This window comes from Homalodisca vitripennis, unplaced genomic scaffold, assembly GCF_021130785.1.
Source record: "Homalodisca vitripennis isolate AUS2020 unplaced genomic scaffold, UT_GWSS_2.1 ScUCBcl_4601;HRSCAF=10873, whole genome shotgun sequence".
Taxonomy (NCBI): Eukaryota; Metazoa; Arthropoda; class Insecta; order Hemiptera; family Cicadellidae; genus Homalodisca; species Homalodisca vitripennis.
The window spans coordinates 12,424-33,202 of NW_025780732.1; the positions used below are offsets into that span (position 1 = coordinate 12,424).

Sequence of the window (20,779 nt, forward strand, 5' to 3'; positions counted from 1 at the left end):
CAAAGTTTAAAATCTCTTGGATCTATTCTACCAAAAGTTATAACACAACTGACAACAGCACTATTTAAGAAAGCCCTGTTAGGTCTTATTAAAATAAAATAAATAACATTACGATTTTGGACTTTAGTGTTCTAGCCATGTCCTTCACCTTGCAAAGAGCTAACAAGCTAGTTCCTTAACAGATACTACAGTTTGAAGTATACATAAAAATCCATCTAAATTGTCACGATCTTGAGTTCTATGAATCTATTTTTCCCTACAAAATCAATAACCTAGCCAAGAATTATTCTAATTTTGTTGTTGTATAAAAGTATATTTAGATTCAAATTAGATGTTGCTGCATCACATTAGACTACTATGCCCTTTCACTTTGGTAGCGAGTGTGTTAGTATACGATTGTAACAGTTTTAAATTGCTAAATATTGTGTAATTTGGCCTTTGTCAATGCTTTCAATTTTTTCTTGGGAATTGTATGATATTTTAATTTTGTATCATCTGCAAATAAACACAGGCAAACTGTGAGGGATAGCTTTTTCCTATGTAACTTTCCCAGATTTTCAAGACAGCCATTATGTAATTTAGACAGCATTGTTGAGTAATAATGTATGCAAACAATACATTGCTAACAAGAGAAAAGAAAACTGAAAACCTCTAAATCAGCTCTTCTATAGCACTAAACGTGGTACTTGATTATTGATTATTTGGCTTTGTGTCAGTCAGGTACTAACTGTAACATGTTTCAGGACTGGCTGAGGAGTCTCTCTGTGTGTCTGGCACTGGTCCAAACAGCAGTATCTCAGCCTCACAACCAATTGTATCGTGGCAAGGTGGGGTTTTGTGTCAGTCAGGTACTAACTGTAACATATTTCAGGACTGGCTGAAGAGTCTCTCTGTATGTCTGGCACTGGTCCAAACAGCAGTATCTCAGCCTCACAACCAATTGTATCGTGGCAAGGTGGGGCTTTGTGTCAGTCAGGTACTAACTGTAACATGTTTCAGGACTGGCTGAAGAGTCTCTCTGTATGTCTGGCACTGGTCCAAACAGCAGTATCTCAGCCTCACAACCAATTGTATCGTGGCAAGATGGGGCTTTGTGTCAGTCAGGTACTAACTGTAACATGTTTCAGGACTGGCTGAAGAGTCTCTCTGTATGTCTGGCACTGGTCCAAACAGCAGTATCTCAGCCTCCCAACCAATTGTATCGTGGCAAGGTGGGGCTTTGTGTCAGTCAGGTAATCAAGGTGTTGACTCTCTTCCGCTCTCTACTTTGCAGTCCACCTTGTAGAGTAAGTCTTTACTTATAATCATCAGATTTAATTAAATCAGTTGGTTAAGTTTGATAGAGTATTTTGTGGATACTGTGTATAGATTTATGATAAGAAATACTTTAAAAACTTTACTAGAAAACTTAAAGCCTGCTAGTTTTAATTTAGAAAATATGTTAGTTTTGTCTTATTACAACAAAAATAATATGTGTCCTTATTTAAAATAATTGTGTAACAAACATTAGTACAAATTTACAATAGAAAAATACAACAAAAATAATGCAACTATTGTAAAAACATAGTAATTGAAGAACAGTAGTAATTGAACGATCAAAAAAATATAAATTTTCTAAAAAAATTAAATCTTCTTATATGCTTGTAAGTTTCAAAATTTTTTTGTTCATTAATCATACTACAAATTTAAAAAAAACTATTAATTTATTCTGCAAAACATTATTTAAGTTTACCCATGTGTTTATTGTTTTCAACCTGAAAAATATATTTATTTATTTATCTAACATTTATGCCATGTTCCATCAATATACCTTTTTCTTATGCATTTCCTTGTTGCGTTTTTTATTATTTGCCTGTCTTGATGGTTTTTTTAATTTGATCCGCGCTTAATTTTAATTAATTTTTAGGTACCTCTTGAAGTACATAGAGAAACATTGAAAAAAAATTGAAATGAATTTGTGCAAAATTGTGAAGCCTACACAATTATCTCATTATTCTTAGATGATTAAAGTAAAATAAAGATTACGGATTTTTGCTTTTGTTGTATTATTAAAAAGTTTTACTGCATATTAAAAAGTCCGGAAATTAGTTGTTGTGAATGTGTTAAGTGTTGGTTAATTTTCAGCTGATTGTAATAACTAACAGGTGATATAACTTACTAATTTTTTATCATATTTGAACAATTGTTATAAAATACTTTCCTGCTTTCATTATATGTTTTATTGCCGAATTGGTCTTTAATTTTTGTGTATTTATTGTAACCAAAATACCAGTCATTGTACAATAATTAGTTTACACACATTTATTATTATGTATATTTTACTTTAAATGAGTTAATTTACTAAGGAAGATCAATTAACTTAATTTTTAATTTCTAAAATTTTCAGTTGATTGTTACATTTTATAGTTTGGGTATTACTTGTTGCTTATTGTTGTTGACTAAATCATTCACGGTATAAAAAAATATGATTAATGAAATTATGTAAATTCTTTATTATAACTGGTATTTAGTTCAAACACATTAGCAAACCTTAAAGATAAATTAGGCAGAACAACATCTACTGTATCTAAGTATGTTTCATAATTTATGTATGGCCACCATTTTGAAGCATGATATGATATTTGTATGAAACTTTTAAAAATAGATCCTGATTAGAATAAACATTTTACAAAGTTTGAATTTTATACCTTTATTCAGTTTAAAGATAAATATTTCCTAACAAATAGATAGACAGACAGTAAACAAAGCAAGATAGGACCCATACTTTATATGGCATTTCTTATTCATTTCGACCTGATAAGTCAAATAGTGGAGTTTGATATAGTAATTTGTAGACACCCTGCTTATATAAAAGGACATGTTCTCATTGACACACTCACTCATCAACTCCCAGCAAAAACCATGACAGATAGAGACATGAAATTTGGTACATAGATATTATCATGTGCTCTATAAAAATTTTTCTTTCTGGCATCAGGACTACACCCCACTGGCCTCTAAAGTTTCTAAGTTCACATAAGAAATGCATTGCAGGAAACACGTGTTATAAATTTATGTTTGAACCAAGTTGTAAAGTGTTTAGTCCGACTTTGTTAGATTTGATCAGCTGTTCAATGTAAACCGATTCTGATACTCAGTACATGATTAACTCGAAACATAGCGGTATCAATTTATCAAGGATTCTTCAATATTTTATTACGAAATAATTGATCAAATTTAAAATATGTTAAAAAAGTAACAATATTTTATACATAATGTGCTTTCATCTACATAAATAAAAATTACAGGCTGTAATTTTTATTTATTATAATATTCGCTGGTAAATTATGTCACCTAAGGATGGTTGGACCGATATACTATTTTTTGTTCCAAAATAGTTGTAAGAATCCAATAGGTTTTATGTAGAGAAAAATCTGAAAAATTGGAAATGCATACATATACTCCAGATTTTCCACTAAAACAAGAAATTTTGAAAGTTACTACTTTCTGTGTATTTCAAACAACAATGACAATAATATTATCTACTTTTTACTGTAGCTGACATCAATGACATATTTAATCATTTTAACATTGTTATAAAATTCAAGTAATTATCAAAATTGTTAATTTGTGCAAGTAACATACCTGATATCACATTGCATCGTACTTTGTGTACTTTATTTCATATTTTAATATATATATTTGATAGTTTCACGCTGATTCGCATCACGTCGTGTTTCTGTCTGTGTATTCTTACCCTATGGGATACGACACTATGTTTATAAAGGTTAATATTATTCTTAGACTGAAATAAGGAAATACGATAATATAGTGAACAAAGATCAGAGATCAAAAGGACTTGTTTTCACTGTACTATATCAGGTTTACAGATATTTATATACTTTCCAAGAATTAAAATTGAGGATACAAGCAAGGACAACTGTGAGTCTATTAGCCCGCAAAACAGACAGATGTATCCTTTAATGATTGAATTTTATTGTAAATATTTTAGATGTAATTGTTTGGATTTTATGTTCCTGTTATGTAAAAGCTACTACATACAATATTGTTTTTGAATTTCACATAATTGCTGAAAATATGCCAACTTCTGACTCAAAAGTATTGTAGGACTCCTTCATATTACATTATAAGAGCTGATTAAAAAAGCTAACATATTTTAATTTTGGGATTCCTTTCCCTGACCTAAGATAGTTCAGTAATACTGATATTTTTTGAGCTATCCAATTAAAAATATCTTATTTGTGTGTGTGTGTGTGTGTGTGTGTGCTCTTGTGAGTGTTGTATGGCCCAACAGCAGACTGTGTGGTACCTAAGCGAGAGGCTGCGTTGGTGTGTCTCAGAGCTCCGCCGGGTGCTGAGTGGTGCTGGCACGGAGCAGGATCGGGACGGTGCAGGATCTGTTTCATTCCTGCGCCAGGTGGACCACGCCCTGCAGCAGTTGAACCATTCAGACCTGGAGGGCTGGAAACAGATAGTAGATGACATGGTGTGCCAGGCCATCTCAGTCGCCAAGATAGCGTCATCAATTGACTACAATGAGATCACATCAGTCTGCCACAGGGTCAGTGCTTGAGTGTTCTCACAGCCTAGGGTTTTCACTACTGCGTTATTACAGGTGTAAACTCCGCACTTTGTTCTATTAAAGAATTACAACAAACTATACAAAAATTTTTGTGAAGTAATTGCAATAAATTTGTGTTTCAGGTGTCTTGGGTAATCAAGTTAGTTTTGGAAGTAAAACTATTTAAATAGTTTGTAGTTGTTTTAGTGTTTATTACAGTGTAGGCTAAATTATGCATACAATACTGAAAAATTAGTGTGTAGAAATCAACTCATGTCTATGATTATTCATTGTGTTTACTGTAGTAGTATGCCACCACCATAGTCAGCTGAAGTTTTAGAACTTACTCAATAATTGAGTAAAATCCTAACTAGATTTGGAGATTAAACTTAACTCATGTCTATTGTTCTCAATTGTCTTCATTGTATTTCAGTAAGATCGAGAGCTTACTGTCTCTCTGAGAACAATCTTAGCCAGAGTAGAAGATGAAACTCAACTGCTGATTGAGGGCATAAATAGAAGGCCTGGAGTAATACAATACCAGCCAAAATATGAGATAAAACCCCTACTTTGTTTAGAAAGAAGTTACTACACTAAAACTACTATAATTTTACTTAGTGTTAGTATGTAACAATTTATTTTTGTTACGTTTGTCATGACGTCTATGTTATATTCCTTAGTCACCAGAGAAATTCAGTGGGGAGAGTTTGACCAGATGACTTTAATCAGATCTGGGAATTGAGTATTAACAACATTTTAAACTATTCTGTAAATTTCATCTGTTTTGAATCATAATGTATCAATATATTGCAGTTATTGGACGAGAGCAATCAGCTGGCATGTGAGAGTGATCAGCGGCAGGTGACTTTGCTGAAAGACTCACTGGCTGCCTGTCTGTCCAGTCTAGAGCAGAGAGTTAATATTGCTGTGCTCAGGCTTTTTCTGCAGGTATTCTAACAGGATATATATTTTATTTACTTACAAATTGCAAGTGCCATGAAAATAATGTTCTTATTAATTATTTTGTAAACAATTACTAGACTAGAGAAAGCAATTCAGAACAATTAATGATAATACCAATAAAATTGTAGAGGAAGGTGTATCTTTTCCTAACTGAAGCTGCTAAAGCCTCAGAGACTCTTGAAATTCAAGGTGACGGTGTACTCCATTTAATTAGTACCATCCTGCATTGCATTGTTTCTGCAAATATACCGTAAAGTGTTTGAAGTTGGATAGACTACAGATGATTGGGACAGGTGTTCTCAGAGCCTAATGGGCCGGTGAAACGACTAGTGCATTGTTGTGGCCAGGCATTACACACACAGAGAAGAACAGACCTGGATTCCTTGGTCGCCGAGTTGGATGCTCATATCGAACGGATCATCCTTGTCGGCCAGTTTGCGGTCAGCTGCTGTGAGGATAAAGGAAGTAAGTTAACATGTTGTTTGTTACATGTTTTTGTATTAAATCGACAGATTAGGACCTAGTAGAAGCTTGACAAGTGTGTAAAATATATTTATCTTTATTAAAAAAATGTGTGTAGACCAAAAACATAATGTATTTCATCAATACTATACAAGGTATAAATTATTTCTTAGCCTGATTGCAAATGCCTTTCATTCTAATTTTGTAATGTTTCTTTTTAAGTATATCACATTTCATCCAATCAGATATTTTCTTAAAGGATTTCAATGCAGTGTATGAAGGGTTTTTCAAACTTAAAATCCATGATAACTGATTAGAATTTCGTTTTTGTGCTTTTTGTTAGATTTATGGGTTTAAAAATACTGCATTCGATATTTGAACATTTTCATTAATTTAAATTCTGTTATACATATATTGTCTATAGACTGTCAGAATATTAAGATTTTAAATATTTTTTACTGAATCTGTATTATTTAGAGATACCTTCTTTTGGTGGATATCTTCTGCAGAATTAATAACTATGTACCGATTGTATTAAATAGTAATTTTGGGGTAACTGGATTACCGGTGGAAGGAGTAGGCCCAGAAGAATGATAAGGACTGGACATTACAAAAAGCCTTCTATCAGCGAGGCGCGCATCACAGATGGGAGAGTTTGATAACGAAATTGAGAGGTGGGGTGAGGTAGACGTGCCGTACCTCCCGTCTCAGTTGATCTGTAGTAGTGGTAAGAATATAAAGTCTTTGAAAGTGTTTAGAGTTGTTTCTTGCTAATCGTCATCGAACCTGCGGGTAAGTGAACTTTTAACTGGAGTCCAGTCAATATTCATTCTTAGTTATTTTGGATAATCTTGGGGAAAGAAATATTGTGAAAATTAAATTTAATGGGAATTTAGGAACTTGTCCTTTTGATCTGTGCAATATAAAACTTGTTGGTGCAGTGAGCACATGTATATAAAATTGTATGTAAAAAAATACTAAAAGAGTTTTGTGGTTGTTACAGATGCTTTCAGCAATTTTAATTCTCTAACACTGAAAAGAAGTAATTTTAATTCTCTGACACTGAAAGGAAAGAATTTTTATAATACAAATATTGTTAATATTTAAAGTAAAGTAAAGAAATTAGTAACAGAATAAAATTGAATTTTGAAGATAAATTAAAGTGAAGAATTGCCAGATCAGATTAAAGTGTGAAAGTTTTGAATTTTGAAAATTGAATAAAAGACAAGCTGTGAGAACTTTGTACATTTTTGAGTGACGAATATATTGCAAGTTTGAACTTAAAAGTCATCAAGAAGTTTTTATTTTAATTTTAAATCCAGTGATTATTTTCAAGAAGAAGTTTTATTTTAGTTTGATGTTTATTAATTTCAGATGATTTTTGTTTCCTTTTTGAACCTTCACAAAACTTAAATTTCAAAGCTAACCCCTCATGTGCCAGTAAAACGGTACAACTAAATTCTGTTGGTTTTTAGTCAGGTGTTATTCCATAAAGTTATTTCTTAATCAATCTTTATATTTTATAGAATTAAGTATTCTTTATGTATTATTATGTATAATTGTTTCTAGCATATTTTATTATAATTACTAAATATTATAGAGAAACAGCTAGGGTAAGATTTACAATATTTTTACTGAAAATTGCCCGTACATAATTCTTTGCCTCAATGTCTTCAAATCTTGGTTGGAGAGTACACAGAGCCTCATACTCTGCACGGTTTGGAGGAGTTCGTATGATCTGCTTACTGCCTGTCATAAATTAGTACATTTTGTGACCAAAAATTTTAAACTGTGTTATAATTGGCACTCTAAAGTTGCTATATGATAATAATAATAATTAATTCCAACTAGTATCATGAACATATGAACTTAGTTATTTGTGTCCTCAACAAATGTTCTCTACAGAATGATCTTGATTGATGAATTTGAAGAAAAGTAAAAAAAAAAACAAAGTAAAAAAATTATGTATATCATTGATTTGTGATATTCATAATAACACATCAATTGATTGATTTTAATGATATCTGTTTTCTCTGGATTAGTAATATGATGTGTTGTAGAGGTAGCAGCAATGAGGTGTTGCATGGCCAGTTTGGAGTCTGTAGACAATTACTTGGTGCCTGCAATCACTGCCTTCTACCTCACCCCAGACTGTGTCAACAAAAGAGCCTTTGTCAAGTTCCTCTGCGACCACTGGCAACATCAGTTGACATCTCTACAATCCCATTTGGATAGTATTATTGACTCGTATGCATTTTCTCAGGTAATAACTTGATTCTTGAATAATAGTTTTTTAACAGTTTTTAAATTCATGGTGAAGCTTAAGTTTTTTAAAATAATAAATGTGGCTATAACATTCATTTTATTCAAATTTTGTCTTTTTATATAATGCAGTCCACTATTAGCACTAGTTGACAGTAAATCATGATTTTATACCATATTGGATAAATGCCATCTTTAGAATTAACAACATTACTACTAAGTTTGTTTTAAAATTTGCAAACCTTTTTATTACATTGTGATGTTTTGTTCATACTGCTTTGCACCATTATGATACAATCTTTTTTGTCTCACTCTAAAACTAAATTTATTAGCTCCGTATCAAGTATTTTGGCTGCCCATTCACTACTGCATGCTTTCTTGCATTTACTGCCCTGAGAGCAGAATAGATTTAACTGTAGTTAGTAAATTAATACTTAAAACTAAGCAAAATTATGAACCAATTAATGCTACTAGGTCTCCAGTAAATTTCTCTAAAATAAAAACCAATTCATCTTTATATTTGGGGGATTGATTGATTTGCCGTTCTCTATAAAAAATAATTGCATAGTTTTTAATTAAACAAAATTCCTTAAAAATTATTAATTTCCGAAAGAACTGAAAACAAAGTTTTAAGATGTTTCCAATGTGGCTGAAAATCAGGATTGTCACTCTTCTCCAGATCTAGGTAGTCAATTTAGGAGTTTCTGTTTGGAGGACCCCCAGGATGTCATAAGGCATGTGTGATCCTCTCAGTAATTAGCTTTACTGGTGTGTCCCCAATAAAGTGTGTCAGTAGAGAAGAGTGGAGGAAAAAACTTAATTTATTAGTAGAAATATAGCAAAAAACTGTTATGGCACTTCTGAAAAATGTGATAAATTATGTACCAGGAATATGGTAAATAAATAAATAAAAATCCCTTTATTTATTAAATAATGTTAGGATGTATGATTTAGAGTGCGATTGTAAAAATTTAAAAATATTAGTAGATCTGTATCTGCAACCTATACATCAATACCAGTAAACGTATGTCATACATTATTTGCTTCAGTGTTTTACCAAGCATACAACTTTGAATATTCACATTTCTTTTGGAAAACAATATTAAAATATAATTTTATAACACTTAATTTATATTTTATCCTATACTAGCGGACCCGGCGCGCTTCGCTGCGCATTTCAATAAGTTTCCCGCGGCTTCGCACGCAATTTCCCGTTGAAAACAGTACACTATATTCACTTATTCATTTTTCTATCACATTCTAAACATTGCTGAGATAATTGATAGTCGTTCCTTCGTGAGCTTCTTGGGCGCATTATGAAGGTATGTACCACATTCCTGATACTTCTGTCAAAAAAAAACAACTAAGGTTGATTTTTTAACATTCTTTATATTTGTAGCCAACGTAAGATAGTAATTATGATATCTGCATTGCTCTTCTGATCAAGCATGAGCATGGTTTATATTAAATAAATATTGCAGTTAAAGGTGAATTTTTACGTCAAATTTGAATTGTATTATCTGGATAGTAAAGTCTATGTTTAACAGTGATTGCAGAAACAGTTTAAACAAAATTTGTCGTTTCTCTTAAGCTTACTCTATGCTTTAAAACTATAAGTGTAGTAATTAAATTATATATAAATATATTTTTTGTCGCATTATATATGTTTACAAAGAACAGCTGATTAAAAATTTGAAAAGACTCTTTCACTTAATAACATATGTTTGCTGCAATGCATTTCTTACGGGTATTTCTGTAACCAGTGGGGCGGAATCCTGAATCGGGAAAGGGATAAAAAGTATCCTATAACCTTCTACAGATCAAGACGAACAAATTAAAAAAAAAATTAGGCGAATCCGTCCAGCCGTTTGTGAGTGATGCTGTTACATACGAACAGTTTCATTTTTATATAATAGATTGTTACATTTGAAAGATACATTTACGGGTATTTGTTCATTTTGTTTATCTCCATATATTTCGTATTATTATGTGTGTTCTGATTTAATTGCAAACCATAAAATATTGTAGATTGTCTACAGCAATGAAGCAGTATTATTATTATTATATAGGTTGTGCAAGACAGCATGGAAGTGCTGAGCAAAAATCTGAATGGAGAGAGTGATGCAGTGTTGGAGGCCAGCCAGGTAATAGTCAGACATGGATGGCTGTTGTATAAACACTTATCGAGATCTAGTGATGTGTCTGTGGCTTCTGATGTCTTGGATGAACTGAAGAAAGGTACATCAACAAGTATTAATTCACATACTCAGCATGGAAACAACTTCTACATATCTGAAAACTAAATTATAAAATTAAGTTGTAAAATCAAAGTTGGAAAATAAGACATGTTAAGATATTTGAATATGTTAATTAGAACAGGTGAGTAATTATATTACATTAATTAATTATTAAATACAAAAAAAACTCACATTATTGGAAATACGGTGGTGGGTGATGAACAAGATGAATAAACAAAATTAATTAATACTAACATATTTATGTGGTAGTACCATTTGCACCTAACTATCTTCTAAGTTTTCTGGTTTATACCATGTCAAAACATTGCTAACACGATTAAAATGTTATTGGCTTTGCTAAGGAGTTCCATTTTCATTCAAGAGATGTTACATTCAAACTAAACTAGCTGACCCAGCAATGCACGTCCCATTCTGCGATCCATTTATAAAGGTGAGTGGAAGGGAATGAGCTATTTCATGATTGTCTGAGTTCAACCATTCAGCGATTAACTCTTTGACATGTTACTTATTTTACCTCCTTCTGCACAACTTACTTTGCCAAATTTGGCTGGATTCGGTTATTTGTTCCTAAAATATGATATTATTTATCGCATGTTGTGTATTACTTTTGATATTAAATGTTTACTATTTTTTCAGGTAATATCATACACAGTCTTTTTTCACTGAATTGTAAATTCTCTCTTGCTGTTTATAATCTTAAAAATATTGCATGTCATAGTAGGTACAGACAGGTCAAGATTTATTTCCTAGGAATAAGATCATCATTTTGATCTATATTCATTGCAACTCTACCTAATAATTCAAGAATAGCAGCTTTGATTTATCAACATTTTGATCTAATCCTAAGTCTAAATTTTAGACCTCTTTCAAGGGAAGATTATTTCAAACTCGTATACTCTATATTTACCTTATGTTACCTCAAGCGTTATTGCACAGACTGATACAAAGCAGCACAATTGCTAGAAGGCCATGTCAGGTAATAATGAGTTTAGTATTGTATATTGTAATTGTTTTGGTGACAGGTTGAAAAGGGAAAATTTTATTTGTTTCAGAAATGACGAAGTCTTGTGTGTAAATACAAAATATTGTACTAAAACCTTTCAATGCACCTGAATAATGATTTATTCAAACTGGATGATAAGCAGATATAATTAAAATGTATTGAAAGACATTTACAATGCTTTAGTCACCACACACTGGCCACCAGGTGGTACAAACATTGTTCCATAATACATGGATGTGATTTATGTTAAACTTATAACTAAAGTAAACTATTTACGTTGCATGACAGCTCTGCATAAGTGTGAAGTGGCAGTGACCAAACGAGCCCATACATCTACTATAACAAGACAGACCAAGCTGATACTAGACTCTGTTGACCATATCTGTGACCAGCTGAGTGTGTCTACAGCTTCATGTGCAGCTGTCGATGGTAGTTGTACAGGTAATAACTCACTTCTTGTACTTAGTTTATATGGAAAACATTTTAATGCACATAACTGTTTTGAATAGTTGCAAAGTGAAAAAGAATTGTATTAATTGGAAAAGTTATATGAACTTCAGTAGACTTTCATTAATTTGAATCATTAATCCAGAAATCCAGATTTTTGTAAAAATTGTACACAAATGTTAAAATGCACAGCACTTTAATACAAATATGAATATCCTTTTGTTACTATGTAAAAAAAACCATAAGTAAAAACTATTATATACAGCTTCTTAATCAATAGGGAAAATTGTAATGCACTATTAACACTCACAGTTGAGTGCTGATGAGTAAGGTTCACCCACCAATACTCCAAGCATTGCTCCATCTAAGATGTCTACAGTCTTCAGAGTATGACGTCTATGTACGAGGCGTGTTCAGTAAGTACTGTTTAACTATTTTTCGATAGTTTCCACCGATGTTCAAACACTTGTCGTAGCGGATGATCAAATTGTCAGTACCCTCTTTGTAGAAGGTTCCCGCCAATGAATGTAGCCACGACTCCACGGCAGTTTTTCACTTCATCGCCGGTTTCAAGGTGTTGGCCGCCTAGCTCGTGCTTCATGTGCAGGAACAAGTGGTAGTTAGACAGTGCCAAGTCCGGGTTATAGGGCAGGTAATCAAATTGCTCCCAACGAAATTGTCAAACCAATGTTTGCGTGTAACTAGTGGTATGGAGCCGAGCATTGTCATGGAGCAACACAATTCCGTTACTGAGCATTCCTTTCCGTTTGTTTTGAATTGCCCGCCTTAGTTTTTTTTAAGGTTTCGCAATACCTTGCTGTATTAATGGTTTCACCTCTTGGGAGAAAATCAATCAGCAAAACGCCTTTCTGATCCCAAAAGACAGTGCACATGATTTTTTGTGCAGACATTGTCGTCTTAAATTTTTGTTTCTTCTGAAATTGCGTGTGTCGCCACTCCATTGACTGCTGTTTGGATTCTGGTGTGACATGATGGACCCAAGTTTCATTACCTCTCACAATTTTGTTAAAAAAATCTTCACCATCATCACTGTACCGTGTGAGAAAAGTCAAAGCACTTCCGAGTCTCTTGGTTTTGTGCATGTCAGTGAGCATTTTTGGAACCCATCTGAAACTTAGTTTGTGATAACCTAAGCGGTCCGTAACAATTTCATACAAAAGAGTGCATGAAATTTTTTGGAAATCATCAAAAAAGTGTTGTCGTAGTAAAACGTCTGTTCTCTTGGATTTTGTTGTCAACTGCCCTTACCAGATTATCGGTGATGGAGAAGGCCGACCAATCTGATTCTCATCATGCACATTTGTTTGACCGCCATTGAACATTCTAACCCACTTTCTCACCATTCCTTCACTCATCACGTCTTCCCCATACACTATCTCGAAGTTGACGATAAATTTCAGCTGGTTTCACATTCCTTGCATTCCAAAATCTTATTACAGAACGAATCTGACAATCGGCGGTGTGATGTTCGTGGCCGGTGGTAATAATACTGGGTAATAAAATTACACCAATTCAGGAAAACTATTGGACTACATCTTGGTCGGGAGGACGCGGGTTTCACGGACCGTGGGTAAAACTGGACTGGGCAGAACACTCGCTGCTGGAACGGTAAGGAACGTTGGCGGGGAGAAGTGGCGTGACCTCAGTAGCCAATAGGATTTATTTAAACAGTATGGTCTCATATTACGTCACATACATATAACCGCCAACGGCCAGATCGATAATCAACATTCCTATCTTAACAAATATATTTTAGATAGCTGACTATTTATATTAGATTCAGATATGTACACCACATTTCCTCCCTTCCAAAGTTGAAAAACACTGCAAAATAACACGCTACATAGTTTAACAAAAAAAAACATTGTTGAAATTCAATTAACACATTAATACAGTAACATCAATAAATTTTCCTTGAACTACAATAAAGCAAATGGTATGAACGCTTTGGTTATCACGACTAAGACAAATAAAACAATATAATGAAACAAACTAAAATAGAACAAAACAATATAATTTACAAGTTCAGTCTATCCACGGGATTTTCTAATCCGCACAGGATAGCGTCTATCATTGTTGTTGTTTGGGAACAGCTGGCGCGGCACGGACAGCTGCCGTCGCAGCCGGTGACGTGTTGCCACGATCAGCTGTTTGTTTACCGTTAGAACGGCACGACACTGAGAGGGGAGGGGAGCGAGCCACACGGCCGCTCGGCGGAGAGTGGGGACTCACTGCTATTGGCTCTCGCCCCATCACCGGCGTCATGACCGGGGGGAAAGAGGAACTGTCATTGAAAGCGTCAGCTGATTCTACCTGTTTGTTTACATCAGCTGGCTCTCCCTGCACGGCTACAATCTGATCAATATGCCGTCTGAACACAATGCCAGACGTCAATTCAACTTCGTATATAACATTGCTGATCTGCTTAATTACCGTAGCACTAACCCATTTGTCGCGGGTGCGATAGTCCCTAACAATTACATTTTGACCAGGATAAAATAGTCTAATTTTAGTTCCAGAGAAATACTCCTTTTGCTTGTCTTGTCTTTTACCAACTGTCATTGACAGGTTAGGCCTTAATAAATCTAACCTAGTCCTTAATTGCCTATTAAACATCAACTTTGCTGGGGTCTCATTGGTGGTAGCATGAACAGCATTTCGATAATCAAACAATATTCTACTTAAAGCTATATTTACATCTTTCTTATCACGTAAAGCACATTTGATCTTATTCTTAGCATATTTGACAGAGTTCTCTGCCAAACCGTTACTCATGGGATGGTATGGAGGACTCAAAGTATGTCTGATACCATTGTTTGACATAAAATTATGAAATTCGAATGAGGAAAATGGTGGACCATTGTCACTGTGGACAGTCTCTGGCAGACCAAACCTACTGAAACAAATCTCTTAAATGATTTATGGCTACATTGGCTGAAGTGGAAGCTACAGGAAACACTTCCAGCCACTTGCTGTGCGCATCAACAATTAGTAGATACATTTTTCCATTAATCGGACCTAAATAATCCATGTGAAGCCTTTGCCATGGACTTGAGGGATAATGCCACGTATGCAGCTGACACTTGCTAGGGTTATTTCTCTCCATTAAACAGGAAAAACAATTATTTGCCAAGGACACAATTTGATCATCAATATTAGGCCACCAAACATAACTACGAGCTATCGATTTCATTTTGACTATACCCATGTGGGATGAGTGAAGCTCGTCCAGCACATATTTTCTCATTTTGCTAGGCACTACTACTTTGTAACCCCAAACCAATATATTATTTACTATAGACAACTCCTCCCTCCTTGCAAAATATGGCAACAACTCCTTGTCATCCCCAGGGATGCTATTGGGCCACCCGTGCCTTACATAAACCAATAACTTTGCATAAAATTGGATCTTTTAGCGTTTCTACTTGTACATTTTCAAAAGTTAAAGGCACAGAGCTTTCCAAAAGACAATGCAAATAACTGCCCTTCCAGTGGTCATCGTCGCTCACTTCCGGCTCTTTCATTGTCAGTGGTAGCCTGCTGAACGCGTCGGCATTACTGTGATCAGCTGATTTTATATATTCTATATTAAACTTGTACCCTGACAAAAATAAACTATAGCGCTGCAATCTGCTGGCGCTAAACACTGACACACCCTTATGAGGACCAAATATTGATAGAAGCGGTTTGTGGTCCGTACATAAAGTAAATTCCCTACCATACAGATATTGGTTAAATTTCTTCACGCCCCAGACAATTGCTAGAGCCTCTCGATCGATCTGGGAGTAGTTCTTTTCAGCATTAGTTAGCGTTCTAGACTGGTATGCTAATGGTTTTTCAATACCTTCTGGTGTGACAACACTCAGGACCGCACCTAGTCCAAAAGAACTCGCGTCTACCGCCAGCTTCAACGGAAGTTTGCCGTCATAGTGCGCTAAAATAGTCTCACTACTTAGTAGTTCTTTTACTCTATCAAATGCCTGAACACATTGCCTGTTGAAATCAAATGAAACGTCTTTCTTTAATAAATTGTACAATGGGCTTAAAATGCTTGACAAATTTGGAAGAAATTTAGAATAATAGTTAATTAGCCCAATTAGCGATTTAATTTCTGTGACATTCTTTGGGATAGGTGCGTTCTTGATTGCTTCTACTTTCTTGGGATCGGTGTGCAAACCGTGTTTGTCAATAACAAACCCCAAATACTCTACTTGGTCAGCAAAGAAAGTACATTTACTCTTTTTGACAGTTAAGCCTTTCTCATTCAACCTCTTACACACTTCTCTTAACTTCTCATAATGAGCCTTATCATTTTCAGCGGTTATTAGAATATCATCTAAAAATACTGCAATTTGATCTATACCCTGGAGAGTCTGCTCTATTTTCTTTTGAAAAATAGCACTTGCTGACGTTATGCCAAAAGGAACACGGGAATAACAAAATAAACCTTTGTGTGTACTTATGGTACACAGTTTCTGAGACTCTGGATCTAACTCTAATTGGGTATATGCTTGACACAAATCGATCTTACTAAACTTCTCGCCCTTTTGCAGGTTTGCAAACAACTCATCTATTCTTGGTAACGGAAATTTTTCTACTTCTAAACAAGGGTTCAAGGTTACTTTAAAATCACCGCAAATCCTGACTGAACCACATTTCTTTAATACAGGAACTATGGGCGTACCCCAATCTGAGCTACTTACAGGTATTAACACTTTCTCATCTACTAGCCTAGCTAGTTCGTTTTCAACCTTGGCTTTCAAGGAAAAAGGTATTGGCCTAGGTTTGAAATATTTAGGAACCGTGTTTTCTTTTACTGTTAACTTTACAGGCTCGCCTTTTAAAACAACCTATCTCGTCACTGAATACCTTAGGAAATTCTTTGAACAACTTGTTCTTAAGTTCAAGACAACTATCGGCATCGGTTTTACTTATCTCAAATAACCTGTCATTATTTTTAAACGAAATTTCAACCCCTAGAGCACTTAACCATTCCCTACCTATAAGTGGATGAGCACCGGACTTGATGACATACAAGTCCATTACTTTGTTTACTTTGTTATAATTAACTTCAACTTTGATCTTGCCTACAGGTGTGATAGGTTGATCGGTATAAGAGCTCTGAGTGTCAACTCACTAGGTTCTAATTTACACATCTGGAAATGAGAATTGTAATATTCCTCACTGCAAACACTCACAGAAGCCCCTGTATCAACCTCAAACGTTAAGCTTTTACCATTTAACAATTAAATCAAGCAGAATTGGATTTACCTTGACCCTGTCAGTCACCTTTTCATTCATCCTAAATAAATTGGCTACATCATCCACAAATTGCTCAGTGTCCCCTGACACCTGATTACTGTCATCAACACCTTCTAGGTAGTTATGTTTGAGATAATTTTTGGAATTCCCAGTGCTTTTACTATCTCTAAAATTAGTCTTATCTCTATTTACATTTGTACCTTGCCGACCAGCTAACTTAGAACGACACACTTTTGCTATGTGGTTTTGTTTACCACAGAAATGACACTTCACACCTAATAACCTGCACTGTGAACGGAAATGCCCTGTGAGGCCACAACATAAACATTGCGCACTGCCACTGCCACCTGGCGATGCCATCCAGAAGGCCCTGGTGACGTGCCGCCGCTGACCTTGGCTGTCCCCCCAGCTCCCTTCCAGGACGTTCCAGCGTTGTCGCTCCGTGCTGTCTGGGAATGCGGTGCGCCATTTCCGAATCTCCCCCTCCTGGCCACCACGCTGCTCAACTGATGGATCCGCTCGGGTCTTCCGACTGATAGAGCTGCCGCCGCCGATTTTTCTGCTTGCTCCATTGAAAGCACTATTTTGGTCGCTTGCTCGAACGTTAACGAGGCTTCCGATAACAGTTTTTGTTTGGCACTTTCACTTCTGATGCCACTCACCAGTCTGTCTCTCAAGTAATCATTTAGCGACGCGCCAAAGTCACAATGGGTTGTCATTTTTTTCAAATTTGCAATATACTCGGCAACCGACTCGCCTTCCAACTGTACTCGCTTACTAAAACGATATCGCTCCGCGATGAAGCTAGGAGTCGGGAATAAATGTTTTTGCACAAGTTGCACCAGTTCATTAAATGTCTTTTCCGACGGTTTATTAGGAGGGTGCACAGGTCTCTCAACAAACTATACGTTTTTACCCCTATCACAGTTAAAAGCGTACTGACCTTTTTACCCGCGTCAATGCTATTACAGTCCACATACAGCTCAAAACGTTCGATGTATGACGCCCAGGTTTCAACTGACCCGTCATATTCCCCGATAACGCCTATTTGCGTCATTATATTAGTTACAGGAAACGGTAGTTCGTCTAATTGTACTTGCCACATCAACTCGTAGCTAAAATAATTTGGTTGCACACTACACTTCCTCCCACACTAATTGGTTTGAAACTAAAGAAAATTCGTACTGTTAATCTTCGTGATGTTCACTGCTCGCCATTTTGTGATGTTCACTCGATCAAAACTGTCCTCGTGTTGTTCGCCGCACGTGGTGTTTACTGTTGATGTCCAGCGGCGATGTACACTCGGAATTTCGCACTAATACTAATTTCCACAAATCCTCGTCGCCATTTGTGATGTTCGTGGCCGGTGGTAATAATACTGGGTAATAAAATTACACCAATTCAGGAAAACTATTGGACTACATCTTGGTCGGGCGGAGCAGGACGCGGGTTTCACGGACCGTGGGTAAAACTGGACTGGGCAGAACACTCGCTGCTGGAACGGTAAGGAACGTTGGCGGGGAGAAGTGGCGTGACCTCAGTAGCCAATAGGATTTATTTAAACAGTATGGTCTCATATTACGTCACATACATATAACCGCCAACGGCCAGATCGATAATCAACATTCCTATCTTAACAAATATATTTTAGATAGCTGACTATTTATATTAGATTCAGATATGTACACCACAGGCGGGATCACTAAATTGTCTTAAACATTTTAAACGTTTGCTGCATTGTATCTCTTCTGTTTTCTTGGTTTTTCAACACTTGCATAATTATGCAGAGAGGTGGTCAAGGCAGAACAGAGTTTCACTTATGGGCGCCTCTAATTAATGTACTTGCTCCACAACTCCAAGGACAGAAGGTTTGTATACTCTTCAATAAGCATTTGCTATGGAAAGCGTTCTCTGAACTGCCAGCGTCTTGAGTCTATAGTGATCTTATTGTCAATATCTCACATGTACGCTGTACACTAGCATGGAATGCATAAAAAAAGCTAAAGTATAAAACTGACATTCTGTAGATATATTGTGAGTAGATTGTGCAGCCGGCCGTACCAGTGTCACTGAGTTTTTCTTACCTGAACACACATGCAAAGCGGCGATAACCGCGGCAACGAGGTCATTTCATTTACCTTTGATAACTATGTATGTTATGTATAACTTTTTTTCATTATTTTTTTAGTGTATTTAAAGTACACCCCTAAAGAAATCATTGTGAGTGTATTGGCCTATTTTTATCAGGATATAAATATGACAGTTTATTCCACAGTTGTTTTATTATATGACAATTCTAGAATACAATCCTAGGTGTAGTTTAGTTCATAATGTTCTGAAAAACATGGAATAACACATAGAGACATTACAAAACTCACACATGTAGCAGGATTCACGTTTCGTTTTCTCTCGCCTCATAGTTGTGCTGCAGATGAGACTTTCGTCTTGGGTTTACTTTTTTCAGTCAGTGGGATGTAACTTGGGAAATGTCATTGAGTAAATAAATCAATAAAATTATCATCAACATCTGCATCGTCTTCTGAAAGATCATCATACATTCCCAACTCAGAACTTGGTATGTACATCATACGGTCAATCAATCAATCAGAATACTTTATTCGTATACATCAAGTACAGAATAGGCGTCAGGAGTAGGAAATAACGAAATTGAAGTTACAAGTAACCTCAATTTTGTTTTACAGTGTTATATTAATGATTAATTAAGTTTTGAGTGTGATGGTGGTCAACCTTGTGGGGACGGGTTTTCACTGAAACATGGCTGAAGATCTCCAATTGATGAATTCTTCAAACTGAGTGGAATGGTCTCTCTGCAAGCGAAGCTGATAGACACTGTCTTGTACTGCTTACATTGGGGCCTTTAATTGTCTCTGGTTAGTAGGTTCAGAAACTTCACTCCCTTCCTTTCACTAGGAAGGCTTTTCTTCAAAGAGTGAAAGATGGTGTATCGGTAGGGTGAAATTCATAGCCTGTCGAGTGTTTTCGGTTGTGCTTTTCTATGCCTCGTTCAAGTTGCAGTCTGCAGGCGTAGGTTCTCACAATTTCATTCTCATTATCAATATTGTGATCCATTGCCACGAACAAAAAATAATAACAATGCATAGAACACATGTGTAAATATATAGAGATTATGTTTCGTAAATGGGGTGAAAACAACAATTATAATGACGAAGTAATTCCTGCTCCTCCCTCCCAAGTTTTCCCAATTACGAAAACATGTGCGAAAATACTCTACAGTAGCGTTGATGGCAAGTGCTCTGCTTGCAAGTATATTCATCTACAGCGGTTAAAAGTATAAGTATACTAATGGAAAATAAAGGTATTGTACCATGTACAGATTAAAAATTTTGACAATTTTCTAATATGAAATACCACATTTCATGGTAACTTCAGATATTTACCAATACACAATAAATTATTAAAATATGTGCAAAGTTTTAACAAAAACAATTATGAAAAATTTTTAAAATTCTGTTGAGGATTTTTTAAAGTAATTACTATAATATACTATTTTATAATATT

The 20,779-nt window shown here is 35.2% G+C and overlaps 1 protein-coding gene across 6 annotated transcripts in view; it reads left to right on the plus strand.

The window, feature by feature from the left end:
* Nucleotides 1-847: 847 nt before the first annotated feature.
* The window catches only part of LOC124373008 (serendipity locus protein alpha-like), a 29,093-nt gene continuing 9,161 nt past the window's right edge, over nucleotides 848-20,779 (plus strand). The window contains exons 1-7 of one of the 6 annotated variants that reach the window (XM_046831417.1): nucleotides 848-1,286; nucleotides 4,277-4,561; nucleotides 5,375-5,509; nucleotides 5,818-5,989; nucleotides 8,047-8,249; nucleotides 10,318-10,486; nucleotides 10,848-11,470. In XM_046831417.1, the coding sequence (XP_046687373.1) occupies nucleotides 1,023-1,286; nucleotides 4,277-4,561; nucleotides 5,375-5,509; nucleotides 5,818-5,989; nucleotides 8,047-8,249; nucleotides 10,318-10,486; nucleotides 10,848-10,954 (1,335 nt within the window). In that variant the 5' untranslated portion in view covers nucleotides 848-1,022 and the 3' untranslated portion in view covers nucleotides 10,955-11,470. Of the gene's footprint in view, nucleotides 1,287-4,276; nucleotides 4,562-5,374; nucleotides 5,510-5,817; nucleotides 5,990-8,046; nucleotides 8,250-10,317; nucleotides 10,487-10,847; nucleotides 11,471-11,797; nucleotides 11,951-20,779 lie in introns of those variants that run through there. The other 5 variants (XM_046831414.1, XM_046831415.1, XM_046831416.1 and 2 more) reach the window with 5 other exon arrangements.